The 18416-nt window shown below is 47.3% G+C and overlaps 1 protein-coding gene across 1 annotated transcript in view; it reads left to right on the forward strand.

Moving 5' to 3' along the window:
- Positions 1-1085: 1085 nt before the first annotated feature.
- Positions 1086-18416, forward strand: part of TMEM260 (transmembrane protein 260) — a gene marked incomplete at its 3' end in the record, with an annotated part of 35025 nt that continues 17694 nt past the window's right edge. The window contains exons 1-3 of the mRNA XM_082000658.1: positions 1086-1478; positions 6889-6920; positions 7657-7808. Coding sequence (XP_081856784.1) covers positions 1355-1478; positions 6889-6920; positions 7657-7808 — 308 coding nt within the window. The 5' untranslated portion in view covers positions 1086-1354. The remainder of the gene's footprint in view (positions 1479-6888; positions 6921-7656; positions 7809-18416) is intronic.

Here is an 18416-nt window from a genome sequence, read left to right on the forward strand (position 1 = left end):
GTAAAAAGAACTTCACTAAATCCCTTAATACCTTTCTTGATTTTGGCTTGTGCCCTTCCAGAGTTTTTGTGGCGGATCTTTCAAAAGGGTCCTTCAGCACCAGCTTCTTCAGTTCCCAGAACATGATGTGCAGTTTTTCAGTCATATCAACCCTTAATCCTGCTCTTTTTTTTTTTTTAAATAAATGCAAACCTAATTTTCTAATGTCTCCACTTAGATCTAATCCATAAGGCTGTTTATTACCCTGGTTACCCTCTTCTACACCTTTTTCATTTGTATTCAGAAGCCTCCCTTTAATCTGTCTCAATTCTCCGGGTATGGCCTCACCGCTCTTTTGTACAATCCCGTAATGATTTCCGTGGATGTGTTTTAGTCTTCTATCGATAGGTCTCATTTGCCTTCCTTAACTACTCCCGCTGCGGCAATCGCTGCTTTTAATATTCTATACGCTGACACCTCCAATCCCTTTCTCTACCAGCATCTCGTCTAACCTCATTCAGGGCATACATCTTTATTATCTGCATACTGTCACGCTTGTATGTGGAGCTGTGAGACACACCTGGCGTGGCGAGGCGGGCCGCGGCCTGCACGCTCGGGCTGGGCCTCACACCCCACCCAGCACCTGCCCTGCTGGCAGCAGCTCCGGCAGCACGAGTGGAGCCGCTCGCCTGGGCCTGCGGTGGCCGAGAGCGGGCAGCAGGCACTGAGCCAGGCTGGGCGCAGGGTATTTAACATACATCTAAAAGCTGGTGTTTCAGGAGGCCTCGGGCCTGGCCCAGGCCCAGCCCACGGCCCACAGGCACCAAGGCACCGTCACCTCCCTTCGCGGCAAACCCCGCCGTGCTCCCTCCTCAACGTGCCCGGACCGAGACAGACAGGGCCGGGGTCCTGCTCGCCCACGAACACCCCCGGGTATCGGGGGGCGGCGGGGCCAGGTCCCGCTGAGGGCACGACGCCACGCAGGCGGAGAAGGCCGTGGCCCGGTGTCGCCCCCTCCCCGCCGCCCCGCGGTGGTTTCGCCCCGCCCCCCCCCGCGCGGTGGTCCCGCCCTGTCGTACGGCCGCGCTCACCGAGGGGCGCGCTCCTCCGCCCCGCCCTCTCCGGCTGCACCAACTCCTCTCGGCGGTGGGGGGGAGAGGAAGAGCGCGAGAGAGCGCTCTGAATCGCCCCACTGGACCCGCGACCCTACCTGTTCCCTATCCGAGCGTCACTGATAACGGGCGCTCCCGGGAGACGGCTCGGGGGGAGCGGGGAGGCGGGAGAGGCGGATCTGCTCCCCCCGCGGGGCGGTGGAGTGGCACGGCCCGTCCGCCCCGCGCGGCCGAACGCGGAAGACGCGGGCGCGGCGGGGCACATGGGTGCGGGGGCCGGGGCCGGTACCGGCACTGGGGCGGGCGGTGCCGCCGGGGCGCTGGGCGCTGCCGTGGCGGCTCTCTACGCGGTCACGCTGCCGCCCGCCCTGCCCGGCGGGGATGCGGGTAACGTACCCAGCGCCGCCAGCCCGCCCGCGAGCCGGGGAGGGGCGGCGGGGCACCCCGTGGGGTCGGGCGTGGGGCCACTCCACCGGGGGGTGGCTCCATTGGGACCCTCGCCTCGTAGGGGCTGGTACATCGCGGTCACCTGTCGCGGGGGGGATGAGCCCTTAGGGGCTGGTGCTTCGCAGTGACCATATAGGGATGCTCATCCTATAGGGGCTGCGGCGTCACTGTCACCCCATAGGGGTGCTCACTCCATAGGGGCTGGTGCATTGCTGTCACCCCATAGGGTTGCTATCACCCCATGGAGTTTCTGCCCCATAGGGGCTGGTGCATCACTGTCACCCCGTAGCGTTGCTCACTCCATAGGGGCTGGTGCGTTGCAGTCACTCTCTGGGGTGCTCACCCCATTGGGGTTGGTGCATTTGAACCTCCCCATAGGGGCACTTACCCCACAGGCTGTTGCATCACAGACACCCTATATTGGAGTGCACACCCCTCGGGGCTGGGGCATTGCTGCCCCCCATGGGGTGCTCGCCCCACCTCAGGGGGCTCGTGGTCACCCTTTGGGGCTGGAGCTCTCTGGCCACCCCATGTCTGATCCTCTCCCCCGCCTGCGTGCGTTGCAGCGAGTGGTTTGCCTCTGTCTGAGCCGTTCAGCAAAGGGTTTAGTCAGGAACCCTGGGGACGGCTGGTGGCATCGGAAGCCAGATGTGCCATCCTGCCAGATGTGCTGTCACTTCCTGGCCTGTGCAGCCGCAGCCAGTGCAGCAGTGAAATCTCTGGGTCTGCCCGTCTGGAAGTGCCACAGTGACAAACTATCCGATGTTTTGTGTTTTGTGCTGCCGATCCTACCGGACGGGTCAAAATTCTCCGGTTTGGTCCTTCTGTGGTTTTGCTGGTTTAATCTGGTCTTGCTTAAAAAATGTCTTCCTTCTGTAGCATGTGATTTGGGTATAGCAGGGCGTGGATTTTCTAGGTGATGCTTTGAATTTTTTTTTTTTATGGAGTAGATACCCAGCATACTTTCCTTCTTTCGTATGCTACAAGAGTGTTGCGTGGGTCTGTTTAACTTTGTGCTTCTTGGCCATCGCTGGCCATCCAAGCAGCGCATAAAATTCCATATAAATAAATGGGCTTTTAGTGGGTGCATATGTTTTACAGCTTCAGTATGTGTGGAGAGAGATACACATGTTTTAACTGCAGTTCTTTAAAATTTGCTGTTAGTTTTTGTTTAGAGGTATATGAAAGACAATGCTACTTGGTAAAAGCAGAATGGTTTTGCGTACCCGGTTTAAGGCAGAGTGTGTTCAGCGTAGCTCTTCAAACACAAACGTGAAGTTGAGCAGTGATTCAAGTGAGGGTTATTTGATTTAAAGATAGCAGGATGGAGCTGTGTTTTCATTACACCAAGTTCGTCCTGCTTAGCTGGCTCTCAGAGCACGGATTTTGGCTTGTAGAAGGATGCTGGTGCAACCTTGTGTTGTCCATTTTCCCTGTTCCCGGGGTTGGATCAGAGGGACCCTGTTGTCAGAGCTGTATTAAAAGAATTTCTTCTTTTTAAATCACTTCTCCATAGTGCTTGCATCCCACGCCCCGGACGAGGTGCGCAAGCGTGCCCTGGTTAGGCTGGCCAGTGTGTATCCTGATGGCTTTGGCTTCTGCTCCTGAATTTGTAAAAGGGCTGGCTTTGCTCCTTCTGGTTGTATCACTTAATAATGATGATTGATAATCATTGATAATTATTGATCAATAATCACTGATCGATGATCAGTGATATTAATAATAATATCACTTAATGATGATGAACACTTAATGTGATGATCGATATATTTACAGTTATTTACATTTATTAAATATTTACATATGTAAATATGTGATTTATATATATGATATATTTACAGTTCTTACCATTTTGTCTTTTAAAGTACTCCCTGATGGGAAATGCGTGTCCACGAACGCGCAGAGTGCCTGTGCTCCGCGCTGTTTGCGCTGCGCCAAGCCTCGGGAACCTGGTTTTTAATTGTAGTTGAGCTTGGGTTTTGCCTCCGGCATGCAAATAGCCATCAGCACCCTTTACAAAGTGGGGTGCCGGTTCTCCCCATGGGGTGGTGCATCGATGCTGGGATTCGTTCCTTGCTGGATGTGAATTATCCCGGCTGATAGAGCGAGCGACCAAGCCGCACAGGTGTGGGTTCACCCCACTTTCCCTGCCTTATCGTAGTTATTTTATCCCGTTTTGGAGGCAGGAGGATGATTGCTCTTCGCCCTAATTTCCGAAGACGTCCTGGTTCTTCCGAGCACAGCAGCTGCATGTACAGAAACGCACGCATATATAGAAACGCGCGCGTATACGTGCAGCGTGCGTCGCTCCTCCGCTAACAACTTTTGTCAGAGGCGTCGAGGACACCAGCTGGGTGCGTGCTGCAAACAGGGGTGCAGCAGAGAGGTGTCCCAGGAGTGGCCAAACTGGGAGGCTGGGGGCTTTAACAGGCTCCCACCAACCCACGTTAGAGGGAATTATGTTAGAAATCTCTCGGCACGGTGTCCCCCGGCTGGCCCCGTGACCTCACTCCCTGTCTCTTGTTATTTTGGGTTTTTTGCGTTTTCTTCTAGACCTCCTGCACCGGTTGTATGTGTTTACTGGAGATGAACGGAGGTGGGCTCGTCCCCGCTGTCCTCTTGTGCCAGTCCCAGCCAGCAGCCACCCCAGCACGGTGTGTTAAGGATTTTTTGGGTTATTCCCCTGGTTTCTCGTGGCTCGAGCAGCCCGTGGGGTGCTTCAGCCCTACGCCTGGCCGGAGTCCCCGGGAAAGTCTCTGCATGGCCCCGCTCGAGGCGATTAACGTGCCCGTGCCCGAGCAGGGAGCTCAAACTTGTGCCATCAAAAGCACCGAAGCTACTTGTGTGAGTAAAGAGCTGCTTAAGGATTTGCTGTATCTGCTCTCAGGCAGGGAGCCTATTATTTTATGTATTTTTTAATGCTATCTATATATTTTTAATTGTTCTTGAAGTTTGCAGTAATCCGAAAATGTAAAAGGCAATAGGTATTTTCACTGGCAGCTTTCTTGTGTTACTTAGTGTTATAATAAAGAAATGAGAGAATGCATTCTAATTCAGAAACATCCACAGATATTAAAACAGCTTAAACTCAAGTTAAAAAAAAAACAAACCACCAAAAAAAAAACCCCAAACCCCTTCTCTCTGATGTTTCAGACGCCAACTCTCAACCTTGCTGGGGATAAATCAATTTTCAGGCAGCGTTGGGCCCGTTGCCTGAACACCTTTACTAGGGAATCAAGCCGGACAGTCAGAAATGTATTTACACCAAGATTATGCAGGAATAAACTCTTCAATTTGAGCCGGCGTCTGAAGATGCTGCAGGTCGTTTTCTCTCATGAGAAATAAATTGAAGCCAAGTTTGTGGATGCTGTAGTCTTCCTCTGTGTGTTTTGCTGCTTAATAATAGTGCCCTGCACTTATATAGCCCATAGAGGCTGTGGGTGGGAGGTGGAGAATTAACCTTCTCTGAAGTGTTAGGTGTTATGTGCTCCTTTTGAATTCCCAGTGGAATTCAACAGGCCTTCAGCCTGGGAGCTTATTTTTACAGGTTTTCTTAGTTTGGGGTTTTTTTTCTCAATTTTTATGAGGCAAGGTTGTGCTGTTGGCTTTCAAAGCTTGGCAATGTCATCCACCCATATTTTACTTTTTTTTTTTTTTTTTGCAGCTTTCTGGTTGTTTTGTGTCTGTATTGCTTTGGGGTTATTCTTGCCCATGGTATGAACCAACATCATGGCAACGTTCATGAACTTAACCTTAACCTTTAGCCATTTTAGGTGCAGGTATTGCTGTATCCCAGAAGGACTTTAATGAAGGTGAAGCCGTGCCTGGCTCGGGAGCAGCATCCCCGGCGATGCGATGGGCATCCACCGTTAGCCGCTGCGCAGAGCGGCACGTGCCGGCATGCTGGGGACCTCCTGCCATGCCAAACTTATGATTTCCTTCATTAGCATCACCTTTTGCTGTGTACAGGGGGATTAGTTGCTTCCTAGTCCTGGAAACATCGGAATTACTGGAAATGAAAAGGGTCAGCTTGGGATGGATGGTTTTCCCGTCGCATCTGTTTTTTCCAGGTTCTCTTGCAGTAGGTTAAAACTTTCCTAAAATAGAGTAGCAATAAAAATAGCCGGTGTCTGCAAGCACGGTAAAATCCATATCTGAGAGGCTTTTGTGCAGAAAGCCGCAGGGCTGTCCCCTGGGCATCGCGCGGGGCGATAGCTGTAATTTTACAGCAGTGAGGGACATCGATAGCGGGATGACTTGCATCTTCCTTTTAAAATATATTGTTTAGTGTATGTCAAGATTTAAAGGTGCCATTTGTACAGTCTTCATCCTTTGCGTTGGGTGATAAGGAAGTAATAGCCTGCAGAAATTTAAAGTATTGCTAATTTAGGATTTAAAGCCAACGGTGCCCTTCGTTTCACATCTTGACCATCTAACGGTGGGATAAAGCTACCGTGACCTTGGCCCTTGCAAAATTAGCAGGACCAGTAAGACCAGGCTGTGCAAAATTGGATCATGAAATTTGACAAAAAGAGGGAAAACCAGCTGTAATTTTCAATTTTTTCGCCCCTTGGTTGTGCCCTTTATCCCTAGATGTGTTGTGCTTATTGGATATATTTAATATACGCCGTTCAGGAGCGTTGCAAAATGCTTCAGTGTCAAGTGCTCTAAAAATGTCGAATATTATTAACTATTATGCTAACGTGGATCTTTTTGTTGGCAGTTATTTGTCCTGCTGTAAAATACAAACGAAATGCAAAATCTAAATGGTGTTTCTAACGGGAGCGGCTGCTGGATGCAGCATCCGCTGACAGCTAAAAGAGTTACTTGCGAAGCAGATGCTGCAAGAACTGCTTTAGCATCAAGGGAGAGCAGCATTCCCGAATACGTGGATGCAGATTTGCACGACCAGTCATTATATTTTCCTTCTTTAAAACTCTAAGGCTGTGAGGTCTTTTAATGAGAAACAACTGGGTTGTTTAAGAGACAGCTTAAGTGTCGCAAACTGTAGTGCTTGAAAGTTACTGAGTCACTTGGTTTTAAATTAAAAATACACAGGCACAAATGTCTGCATTTTTAATATCTCGGGCCGTTCTTTGCCCCAGCCTACCTATACGTTTGCTTATCTGTTCATAAAAGTCTCGCGAAAACACACAAAAGATATTTTGTGCAATGACATCAGAGGGAGAAAATATTTTTAGAAAATTTCATGCTGTTAAATCTCTACAGATTTACAGTTTTATCCAGTCAAATTAATGCAAAACCCCAATGCAAGCATTTGGATTTTGAAAACTTTGGAGGAGTGTCATTTCCTAATAGTAATTATTGGTTTTACATTATTTTTTCACAGGGGAGCTGATCACAGCCGCATATGAGCTTGGAGTAAGTATTAGTTTTATTGTTTAATCAATGCTCTCATTAACAGTTTTAGGAATTAAGGAAGTTTAATTAAGCATGGAGTAAAGTAGATTAATTTATTTTCAAACCACAGTTTTTACTAACTTATAAGTACAGCACGCGACAATTTACTTCAAGTTTTAAATCCAATTAAACTAAATTATAAAGCAAAGGCTTTACTGTATATACAGTAGCTGGCTTATTATCAACCCAAATTTTGTATAAGCTGGGGAGAATAAAATAAATCGGGTTAACAATTTTAATAAGTTTTATTATTTAATAAACTTTATTATGGTGCATGATCCCTTTAGGCAAGACCTTAGGACTGTCAGCGCGGTGGTAATCCGATAGCAGTGTGGTCTTTCAACTTGCTAACCAATAAAATAGTTGAGAAGCTGCTTTTTTTTAAAAAAAAAAAAAAAAAAAAACAGCCTTTTGAATGACCCTAATATACTGTGAACCCAAACAAGGAGCCCTTTAAGGCACGCTAATGAAACGTGGCACCTCCTTTTCTCACCGCCTCGTTCTTACGGGCGAGGCGTGGAGCCAAATCGACTCAGGAAAAAATATTCGCGGAGTTAAAATTGGTACAAAAGGACGGGACGGGGAGAGGCGCCGCCCGGAGACCCCCCGGCTCCTGCCGCCGGCCCCCGGCGTGCCGCTCTCCTTTGGATTTCATTGCGTTTCGCCCCTTTTCAGCCCCGTATCGATCTGTCCGTAGGTCGCCCACCCTCCCGGCTACCCCCTGTTCACGCTGCTGGCCACACTGGCGACGGGGCTGCTGCCCGTCGGCTCCCCCGCCTACCGAGTCAATCTCCTCTGCGGCTTGTTGGGAGCAGCTGCCGCCTCTTTGCTTTTTTACACCGTTTTCAGGTAAAGTCGCCGGGGGTGTTTGCTCGTCGGCGTGATGCTGGCAGGGCGCTTCCCCGTCGGCTCGGGACGTTTCCGAAAGCTCCCTCTGTTCCCCTCTGGCCTTCGGAGTAGCGTTTCCCCCCTCCCTTTCCAGCTGTAATTAGTTCCTCTGATTAACCTAACAGCGGTTTAATCTGAATTTGACCTTCTTTCCTGCACAAAAGGTCCCTCTTTTTTTCTTTTTTCTTTCTGTTAAATAATAATAATAGTAATAATAAAACGTGCGCCCTTTCCCTTACACAGACGTGACAGGTTGTTCAGGCTCATTATCACAAATCACCGCTCGGTTTAACTAACCGGAACTAATGAAGTTTGTCGTTCTCGAAAGATGCAGATGGTCTGTTTAAATTAACAGGATGAGCTTCACCTATCGGGAAACCGTGAACTTGGTTTAATTGCAGCTCCCGGCGGAGGCGGATGGGCAGTTGCCTGCCGGCGGTACCCAAGGACCGGGGCGAGCATCGGTGCCGGCCGCCTTCCCCCGGCATAGGTGCTGCCGTCTGCGGCGGGGGGACGCTGGCCGGAGCCCATCCGTTTTCTCCGGACCTCTAACCTCGGGGAGAAAGGGAACAATCGGGATGCGCACGTGGTCGGGGATTTTGTTAACCCCGCTCGTCTTTGATGTGCAAGTTCTGGCTGCTCTTAACCTCAGCCTGACCCATATTTGAGAGGATTATCGCAACCCGTACAAACAATTTCTGATGTTCTTTTGCAGGGAAAATAGGGCACGTTTCTGGGCTGCAAACGCTGAAACCTGAAATGATATCCGGGCGCTTCGGGACGAGACGGGGTGCTTCCTTACCGAGATTATTTTGCCAAAAGCCCTTTTCTCCCACCCGTTTCCAGAGCCGCGTCGCCCCTCGGGGAAACCTTCCCAGGGAGCGAGAGCAACCTAGAAAGAAAAGCGGGAATAAAGGGGGGGGGCAGATCCTGCACAGCCCGAGAGCCCTGAGCTCTCTTAAACTTCAGTCCCCGGGGTCCGTCTGTCCGGGTGCACCTTCCTCTGCTGAAGAGGAGTTGCTTTTTGCACATCACTTTTCCCATAGCAGTGCATCCGCTCTAAAGCACACCTACTGGAATCGCTTAAGTAATTCCTAAATATTTCTATAGGCATTTGAAACGATTGCTGTTACCGTCAGGTAATACGTGTAATTAAGTCGGCGTTATTTAATTGAATATCCTGTATTTTACAGCCAATTTGGGGAGCTGGAAGTGGCACTGCCCTCCCGTGCACAGTGCCGGGCGCAGCGTCAGACCACGACTCGGTTTGATTATATTAAAAACTCCTGCAAGGACTTGCCAAAGGTTTTGAATATTGAGTTCAGATTTTTGTTTTTAATTATGGTTATTCCCGTTATTACAGCTGCTGTGAAGACCTGCCCCGCTTTTTAGTTTTAACACCAACGTGACGGTTCCTTCCGTGCACATTTTGTGCATTTGAAACGATGCGATCGTCGCGTTAGAGAAATAAGAATACAGGAGAGGAATGACAGGTTAAATTTGGGAATTATTTTTCTAGAGGTTTGATTTTTTTTGTTGTTGTTGTTTAATTGGATTTGGAAAATGTTGCTTCTGTCAAATTTAGAACTTGCACAAAAGAATGGAAAACCTGGAACTGAGAGATGATAGAAACTATTAGGACTTCGAGAAAATTATTTCATAGATATGAGGCACTGACAGGATCACTCTAGCAGCGATTGATTTATTTTTTTTTTTTTAATTGTAAGGTGTTGTGGGTCAGTTTTATTTCCAAATTACAATGTTATATTTTTCCTTTTAAGCAGCTTAAGATTGATTTATTTTTTACAACATTCATTTCACAAAAAAAGTGGTTTTTTTCTTTCTATTGCCATCTACTTTTAAAAAAAATACATCTTTCAGGAAGCGTTTGCTGGCTCCGTCTGCGTGAAAGCCATAACTATTTCAGGGCGGCGTGTTTTGGTTTTACCGGGCTTGTCCGTACTCACAAAGGGTCTAAACTCGTCCATCAAATCCCCCTCCATTTTTGTGTTTTAATTAAGATTTAGCTGATGGGGTGACCTCTGCGAGGTACCAGAGGAAAAATAAGCACCTGCTCCTCTCGCCGCACGAAATGTGGATGTTAATATGAAAATATGTAGATGTTAGGAGTACAAATAATTGATGAAGTACACATCCTTTGGGAGCAACACGGTTCAAGTGGCAAATCTCTCTCCTCAAACAATAGCCACCCTTCAGCGGGGAGGAAGCCATCTCTATGGTAATGGGGCTGACGCTGCCCTATTGATCGAGTGGAAGAAGACATTATACAATGTCAGTTGGGTTGTTACAATTTCATTTGTCGTCTGACCTGAACTTAACCTCTAAAACCTTTCTTTTCTCCTCACCAGCCGGGCAGGGTTGCTGTTTACCCTCGTGGGATTTTTCTGTGCCTCCCGGCATCCCCGTACAGTAAATCTCTCCCTTTTTTTCCCTCATTGATTCTTTTTGTTTAAGGGGCATTTCCCAAGTTTATTCCTTGGCAGGTCGGGACGGTTTCTTCTACTGCTTGAGGAAAGGGTCGCGGTTCCCTCCGCGGCTTGGCGGTGTTTGGGGCAGGATTATGATCGAATTTATTCCCTAAACAGATTTCTCCTCTGCCAGGTGATGGCTGGTGGGATGCTCTGTGCAAGCACTGCCAGGGTCGGTAGCAACCCCAACATCTGGTTTGTATATATATATTATATTATATTATATTATATTATATTATATTATATTATATTATATTATATTATATTATATTATTCATTTTAAATTTTTTTTAAGCCTGGATAGTGCTCCTTGAAACAAAGTTAATGTCGCACCGCGTTGATGCAAAAAGCCCCTTTGTCAGTAATCCCGACCATCGCCGAATGAGCAGTTTACTCCTTTGAATTAGTTCTCAAATATGGCTTTCCCCCCCCGCCCTGCACAGTCTTAATAAATTGCTTGTAATTATCATGAAATGGCATTTACAAAGAGTTTTCTCGGACTGCTTGTAGCTGAGGCAAATAATTCATCTTTGCTTTGAAAGAAGGGGGAGCTGCTTTATGTTTTTAGGACGCAGCAAGTGCGGCTTTAGGATTGTTTCCTTAAACAATTATTTATCTGGTTTACTGTGGGAGGCAAAGCATAGCAAGTTTACAAAGTAAACCAATTATCTTCTTATAATATGATTGCCAAAGTGTCATTTTGTGCACAGATGATGCATTCTTTCCATTCTCTGTTGCAAAGAGAAATGGGATGCTTTCCCCTGCTTTAAGTGCATTTTTTTTTGAGTGTATACCTTTCATAGCTTGTTTCTTTTGCTGTATCTAAATATACAAAGCCAATTTCTTGCAGGGGCAGTGGCAGAGTAGAAGGTGTCGTTGTGTAAGTATGTGTGGTAAGTTTTTGCTGGCTTTATTCTGTCTGAATTGGACATGGGTTTTTGAAAAGGGGGAAAATGTTGCATTAAATTAAGCAGTTTATGTCTCTTCGAGTTTTGTGTTCTGGGTATCATGTTAAGTTTTGGACTAATATATATCTGTTTTTATATATGTGTATATATATCCTCTGCTTCCAAGTGACACACTGTGGATGTATATGAAAACTAGAGCCAAGTCTTCTCCCACTGTCAACAAGAAGGAGTGGTAGGCATGTTGTATGATGAAGTCATCAAAATGATCTGATCATTTTGAAATCATCACGGTGTTTTGGAAATGGCACTTGACCATCCCTGATGGTTCTGAGGTTTCTTGCCCAGTGATGCGTGTCCTGGAGCTCTCGTGGGAAGGACCCTGGGAAGGACCAGGCACGTTAGAGCATCAGGAGGATGGGTCACCTTCGTAGTCCTCCCCAGAGGAACCTCGTGGCTGCTGCTCACTTAAAACTAACAGGTGCTGGGAAAAGTTGTCTGCTGCCTGCGACGGGTGGGGAGGTACTCCGTGTCCGTGGGGTACGCAGGTTTGCTGGAGCAGGAGTTGTCCCCAGACACTTTGAGTCCTTTTTTTAGAGAATAGTTTGGGTTGGAAGGGACCTTTAAAGGCCATCTAGTCCAACCCCCTGCAGTGAGCATCTTCAACTAGAGCAGGTTGCTCAGAGCCCCGTCCAGCCTGACCTGGGATGTTTCCAGGGATGGGGCATCTACCACCTCTCTGGGCGTCCTGGGCCAGGGGTTCACCACCCTCAGTGTGAAAAATTTCTTCCGTAGACCTAGTTGAAATCTGCCCTCTTTTAGTTTAAAACCATCACCCCTTGTCCTATCGCTACAGGCCCTGCTGAAATGTCTGTCCCCATCTTTCCTATAGGCCCCTTTAAGTCCTGTCAGGCTGCAACAAGGTCTCCCCGGAGCCTTCTCTGCTCCAGGCTGAGCCCCCCCAGCTCTCCCAGCCTGTCCTCCCAGCAGAGCTGTTCCAGCCCTCGGAGCATTGCTGGGGTCTCCTCTGGCCCCATTCCAGCAGGTCCATGTCTCTCCTGTGCCGAGGACTCCAGAGCCGGACGCAGCACTGCAGGGGGGACTCCCCAGAGCGGGGCAGAGGGGCAGGATCCCCTCCCTCGCCCCGCTGGCCACGCGGCTTTGGGGGCAGCCCGGGACACGGTTGGCTTCTGGGCTGCGAGCGCACGTTGCCGGCTCGTGCCGAGCGCAGTTTGGGGAAGACGGAGGGGTGAGAGCGGAGTGCTCCTGCCGGCTGTGCTGGTGCCCCCTTGACCATCCCGGGAAATTAAAATATTGGGCTTTGGGGAAGGAGGAATCTGCTTGCAGGGCGTATTTGGATTTTTCCAGGTTACGGATGGTCATAGATTATGACCGTTGTAGCACAGTGCAAAGGTCCTGGCCTTTTCAAAAGCAGCTGTGCTTAGTAACAAGTAGTTACCAAGTTTTAGGAGGGAGAGAAGAAAGCAAGGTGTTAATGTATTAATTTCCTTTTAGAAGAGTATCTACTGTGACCTCTGGCCAATTGATCATATATATTTTGTATTTTCCCCCCCCTTTCGTCGCCATAATAAACTGGCAGCGAGTTCAGTCTGTTTGAAGACATTACCAAATCTGTTCATTTGCATTTTGCTCTAAAGTAGGGACATTAGGCTGCAATAACTCTGCTTCGTTTTGAAGGAGGGGTGGAAAGCAGGGCAAAAAACTCTTTTTTTTAAAAAAAAAAAAAAAAAAAAAAAAGACTGGAGAGTCTTTTCTGACAGCTAGTCAGAGTTAGAATTAGTTCAAGGAAATGTTAATAATGCACTGCCTGGCTTAATCCCTTTGATATCACCAGGTATCCTCCTGTTCATGGGTTAATTGCTTTAAAAGCGGAGGCAATATTCTGAGCGGTGGGCCGCTTCACCTTTTCACAGCTGTTACCATTGAGTGACAACTAAATCCCATGTGTAAGATGAGGAAGAGCTCAATCTCCAATTGGGAGAAAATTTATGTAAACCGCAATCCCTTCAGAATGTGCGGAAGTCACAGACTTTCTTGATTTACTCTGCTTTTCCCAGAAAGCTCCATTGTTCCCTTCCCTAAGTCCCATCAACCCTTTGTAGCAGAATATCACAGCGGCGGCAGATAGCTTGAAATATATAAATGCTATCATAGCTCTGATTAATAGCGGCGCTTATGAGTCAAGTCTGATAACGGAGCAGCTCTCCACTCAATTTCAGATACCGCTAATGGAATCTGTCTCCTGCAATTGTAATGTGAGAAGGGCTAATTTGCCATGGAGCTTGGAGCTGTCACCAGCCGGGGATTGGGGGGTCAGATGGGAGCTGCCAGGTTTTTGCCCTGCAGCTTGTATCTCTCGCTTTGAATAGCGCAGCCCCCCGCCTGCCAGGGAGCTGATAGGCCGCCGGGGGGTTTATGCCATCCGTACAATAGCGAAGGGCTGCACGGGCTGACTCGGTAATTGTGAAGCCGGCTCATTTTTATTTTATTTTATATTTCAGGGTTTTGTTTTTTTTTTCCCCCTTTTTATTTTATTTTTTTTCTCCCCGCAGCTGCATAATTTCTAATAAGGGGTTTTAACAAATGTCGGATTAGGAAAAGTTTCTGCAATTACAAAAAAAAAAAAACAAACCCCAAACCCCAAACTTATAAAACATTTAAATAGCTGAAGTCGGTTCCTACTGAGAGTTGGGGTTTTTTGGCCGCTGGAAGTAGGCACCGGATATTATGCGTGCCCGGGATAACAGCGTACCTATTTTCTAAGGATCGTGAATCAAATAATGCGTTGAACTAATATCCCCTTTCTGCTTGCAAAGGCGCCGGGAGAGAAGTTCTCGTTTGCAATGGCTGGAAGCACAGTTTTTAGAACTCGCTGTTTAGAAGGGTGTGAGTACGGGACGGTATTTATTAAAGCAGTGCAGCTGTATGTGCATTTTGTCAAGCTCTTGTGAGTTGTGCTACTCGCGGAACTGCGCTGGGGTAGCGTGGCACGGACGCGTTGCGTTTAATTACCAAACTTTCTTGGGACGGGGCTGCTGCAGGCAGGCTCCGCGCCGGTGTGGAGCGCGCGAGGTTTGAGGCGGGGAAGTCCCGTTCCTGGCTGGCAGCGGGGCTCTTCCCGTCCCGGGACTCCGGACCCACCAAGGTCCCTGCCACCATCCTGGGGTAGCCCACTGCAGGGGCGGCTTGGTCCTCCCGGCGAGAGGAGCTGAGGTGGCATGGCCCCCGGACCCAAGATGCCTCGTGCACATGCTGGTGATGTTCACGGGCCTGTATTTACCAAGGGGTGGGCAGGGACTCAGTATTACCCTACGGAGGTGATGTCCTTGCTGGACGCGTCCATGGTAGCATCCGTGCTGGACACATCCAGTGCAGGAGGATGTATGCAGGAGGGAGCAAGGACCGGCTCCCCTTAGCCAAAATCCTCGCTAGCTCAGTACTGCTTATCCAGGCTGGAGCATCACCTTTTCAGCTTGTGGTGTTTCGGTAAAAGAATTTTTAAAAAGGGTAAATAAGTGGTGGCAGTCCCTAGCTGGAGGGGAGGCAGTATCGAGCAGAAGTGGCACTGAATGCCTGTGGTGGGTGGTGAGGGTGCTGCGTGCTCGCCTCCACCCCGAGACGTCGCGGCTCCGCGGGAACGCTCGTCGCGTGGTGCTAAGGTCCCATTTGATGCGCATGACAGCAGTTGGTTATAACCAAAGTGCCCGCTTTGGGGTTTTGTTTTTGGTTTTTTTTTTTTTTTTTTTGGTGGCCCTGGCCGTTTGCTTGGTTTCATTGCGACCGTGAAGACTCAACGGGGCTTGGCGAGCCGAGCCGCGCTCTCCTACCTCCTCTTCCGGCGCCGGGAGCGGAGGCTGCGGGCAGGGCTTAAGTGGCTATTCAGCTCCAGGTCCTTGAGGAAGAATAAAATCTGGTTTGCTATTCCCTGTAGTACCTGCACTGGCTCTTCAGCGCTGAGAGCGAGGGAAACCGCCTTTTGTCCGTTGAGTGTTTGTGACTGAGAGGCAGGCAAACCCAGAGGGACTGAGGTTTTTGGGGATAATTATTATTACTTAGGTCCTAAACTTGTGTTTGGGTTTTTATTTGTGTTTTATTTTTAAATAGTTCTTCTATTTCGGCACCGATGCACTAACTTTACTAACTTAAAATATGTCTGTGGAAAGCCTGGTTGTTCGCTCTTCGAAGTGCCATTCTTTTTTAGTCTACATCAAAATAAAAAAGTGGGTTTTTAATAAATCAAACAAGTGAAACCTCTTAGGTTAGGTTTGAAATGTTAAATCTTTAATGCACTAGTTGCTTATGCCGTGAAATAAAAATACTTTGAAGGGATAGGTCCTTGCTACTGCAAAACCAAGTCAAAGCGTTGCAGAGGCCAAAGTTGCTGGTGATGTACCTGGAGCCTATGCAGATGCAGGGAGAGACTGAAATTAAAAAAAAAAAAAAAAAATTAAAAATCCATTAATTAGTTTATTAGGGGAGATTTTAAAAAGTGGGAGAGTTTTTCTTATTCCACTGAATTAAAAAAAAAGATGCAAGACTGAGATCTGCTACCTGTAAAGGTTTGAAGGGAACAGGAGGCAGAAATAATCAGCTGCTTTTACTAGGTGCAGATAGGTGTTTCCAGTGTTTAATATATCAGCTTCAAATAGAAAAGTTCTGATCATTGTACTTTTCTTCATTTTGAATCCAGTGCACTGAAGATGGTATGTACCGAAAACATTATAATTAAATTCCATTTCCCATCCATATACAACTTTATACCAATCATTTAATAAGTTTTTGCTAATTATTAAATACAAAATGTCTGCCATTATTTTCTAAATAAAAAGCAAAAACTCTGATCGAGTTCTTTGTTAAATGCATATAGGTGTAACCTGTGCTTCTTGGCTAACAAAAAGTTTTGCCAAACTTGGAGGAGAGGCTAAATTTTAAATCACAAACTGACATGTTTTAATGATTGCCACCAAATGAGAAGCTAAAAACTATAGTTGCAAAAACAGATTAAAATTTCAGTTTTCCCGATTGTTCCTGCAAACTCTTAATAAAAACCCTGTGGCTAAAATATTCCTGAATACAGCAAGTTTCTACTGCCCGCATCCTTGGAGCTGAGGCCCAGCCGCACGTTCTTTCACTTGGGTGTCTGAAAAGAAAAACAAAATAATATTTTTTTTTTTTTTAGTCTTTTCCTTTTATGTTTAGGGATGCCATGGGAAAATATTTCTCACAAAGGACTGTGTGACCTCTCCTTTGCTGACTGCTTCTGCCCCTTCTGAGTGCATTTTCAGATGATGGGAATTTCTGCCCACGTTCAGAAGGTTATACTTGGTTGACCGATAGGAAGGGAACTTCTTCCCACTTGTTTTGTTTTGATAAAGTGCTCCACGTGCTTTGAGCAGGTCTTGCCCCCCATACGAGTTATTTGGCAAAATCAAAAATACAGGCTGTTCCCTTGGCTTTTCCTCCACGTAAGATAAACCAAGCCTAGAAGGCAGCTTTTATTCAAGCTCGGTGCTTCAATCCTGCTCAAAGTGGGCCTGGCGGTGGTAGAGCTGTAATACCCCTGGGAGAAGTCATGAAGTCTTTCCCACTGTTGCGTTGGCTGCAAATCTCTTCTTCTTTCGTGAGCTGATTTCTGCGTGCTGAGGCTGTTCCTGTGGCAGAATACTACTACTACTCTGAATGCTTTCTTCTAGGGTGACCCAGCCTTCTTCTCCAAGAGAGAGTCCCTACCTAGCCCAAGCCCAGGATGCCCTCTCCACTGGACAGAGCCTTATAGTGGGGTTTTGCCCACATTTTGCTCTTTGTAAAGCCTCTCTTCTTGAGGGAGTCGCTGCAAGGTAGCTTTATGCCTACACGGTGTTGACAGATGAACACCGGATGGTTATTACCATTGCCATGGACTCATTGTTGGCAACCCATTGATCCTCTTGTTCCAGTCATCTGTTCTTTCTCATACTGGTTCCAAAGACTGGGGGAAACATGTTGGCTTTGGGTGAGGAGGAAGCTACCCTCCATCCTCCTCAGAAGCAATGGGATAAAGCCCTCCGAGATGTTGCCTTTGCATGACGCCAGTTGAGGATCCAGCTGTCATGGGTCTTTGCCATGGTTTTTGTAGGACCTCATCTGTATTTGAAAAATGTTTTGTTTGAAGACAGAAGCATGAGTAGAAGTCAAATGAAGATAGATCTCTGCAGCTTTCTGCTCTGGAGCCCTGATGTGCTGTCAAAAGCAGAAACAGTGTTAAGCAACTAAAATTTGTTTTCAGAAAAACAACAACTGTATGGGTTTTGGGGCCGTCTTGGCGGTAAGGCAGGAGAGATACAGCACAGCGTCACTTCATGCAGGAGATGTCCAAGAGGCTGCCAGATGGCAGAGTGCAGTGGTGCATGGAGATCCTCATGTCGATCAAAATGAGCAGTATAACCATGTTAGCCCAGCTGCAAGGCAGGGTGGATTTCATTTGGCCCCAGCATCATGCTGACATAGTTACATGGGATTAATTTCTGCTTGTCCTGCTGGTGCTACTTTGCACCATGAACTGTTGCGTTGCGTAGACCGACTGGACGTGTTGGGTTTTTTTCTGCCAGGTGGTTTTCATCCTTATCTAGAGATACTTGCTGTGATCACTTCCACTTCCACAAGAGTGTTTCCTCCTAAATCAGCAAACTCGCAAATCCATCATTTCCATTGCTCGTAACAGAATCTGCAAAAAATTCTTGGTCTTCAGCTTGTGTTTCCCAAAGCTAATGTCTTGATGTTCTTCAAGAATGCAACTCATTTCCATTTTTTTTATTTTTTTTTTTAGCATCTGGTATACTTGTAGGAGCTTAGTGCTCCATGCATGCAACATGCTTTCACAAAGTAAGCTTAGTAGCTTGGCTGTCCCACAAGTTTCACAGGAAATTAAAGGTAACACCAGCTCTGCTGACAACAGATCTGTGGACCGTGCTCAGTGCTGGATGCTGACCTTGAGCTGGACAGTGAGCAGAGGTGTCCCCTGCCCCACAAAAGTCTTTTAAGCTTTGGGTTGAGTAGCTTTTGCTTAAGCCTTATTTCATAAAACTTGAATCGCAGGTTTGAGATTTTTTTTATCAAGGGGACAGGATTTCTTTCGTCTCATTTGAACTCTAATGATGTGCTCGAGTCTTTTCTAG

The sequence above is a fragment of the Phaethon aethereus genome (assembly GCF_964289735.1).
Source record: "Phaethon aethereus genome assembly, chromosome: 5".
Taxonomy (NCBI): Eukaryota; Metazoa; Chordata; class Aves; order Phaethontiformes; family Phaethontidae; genus Phaethon; species Phaethon aethereus.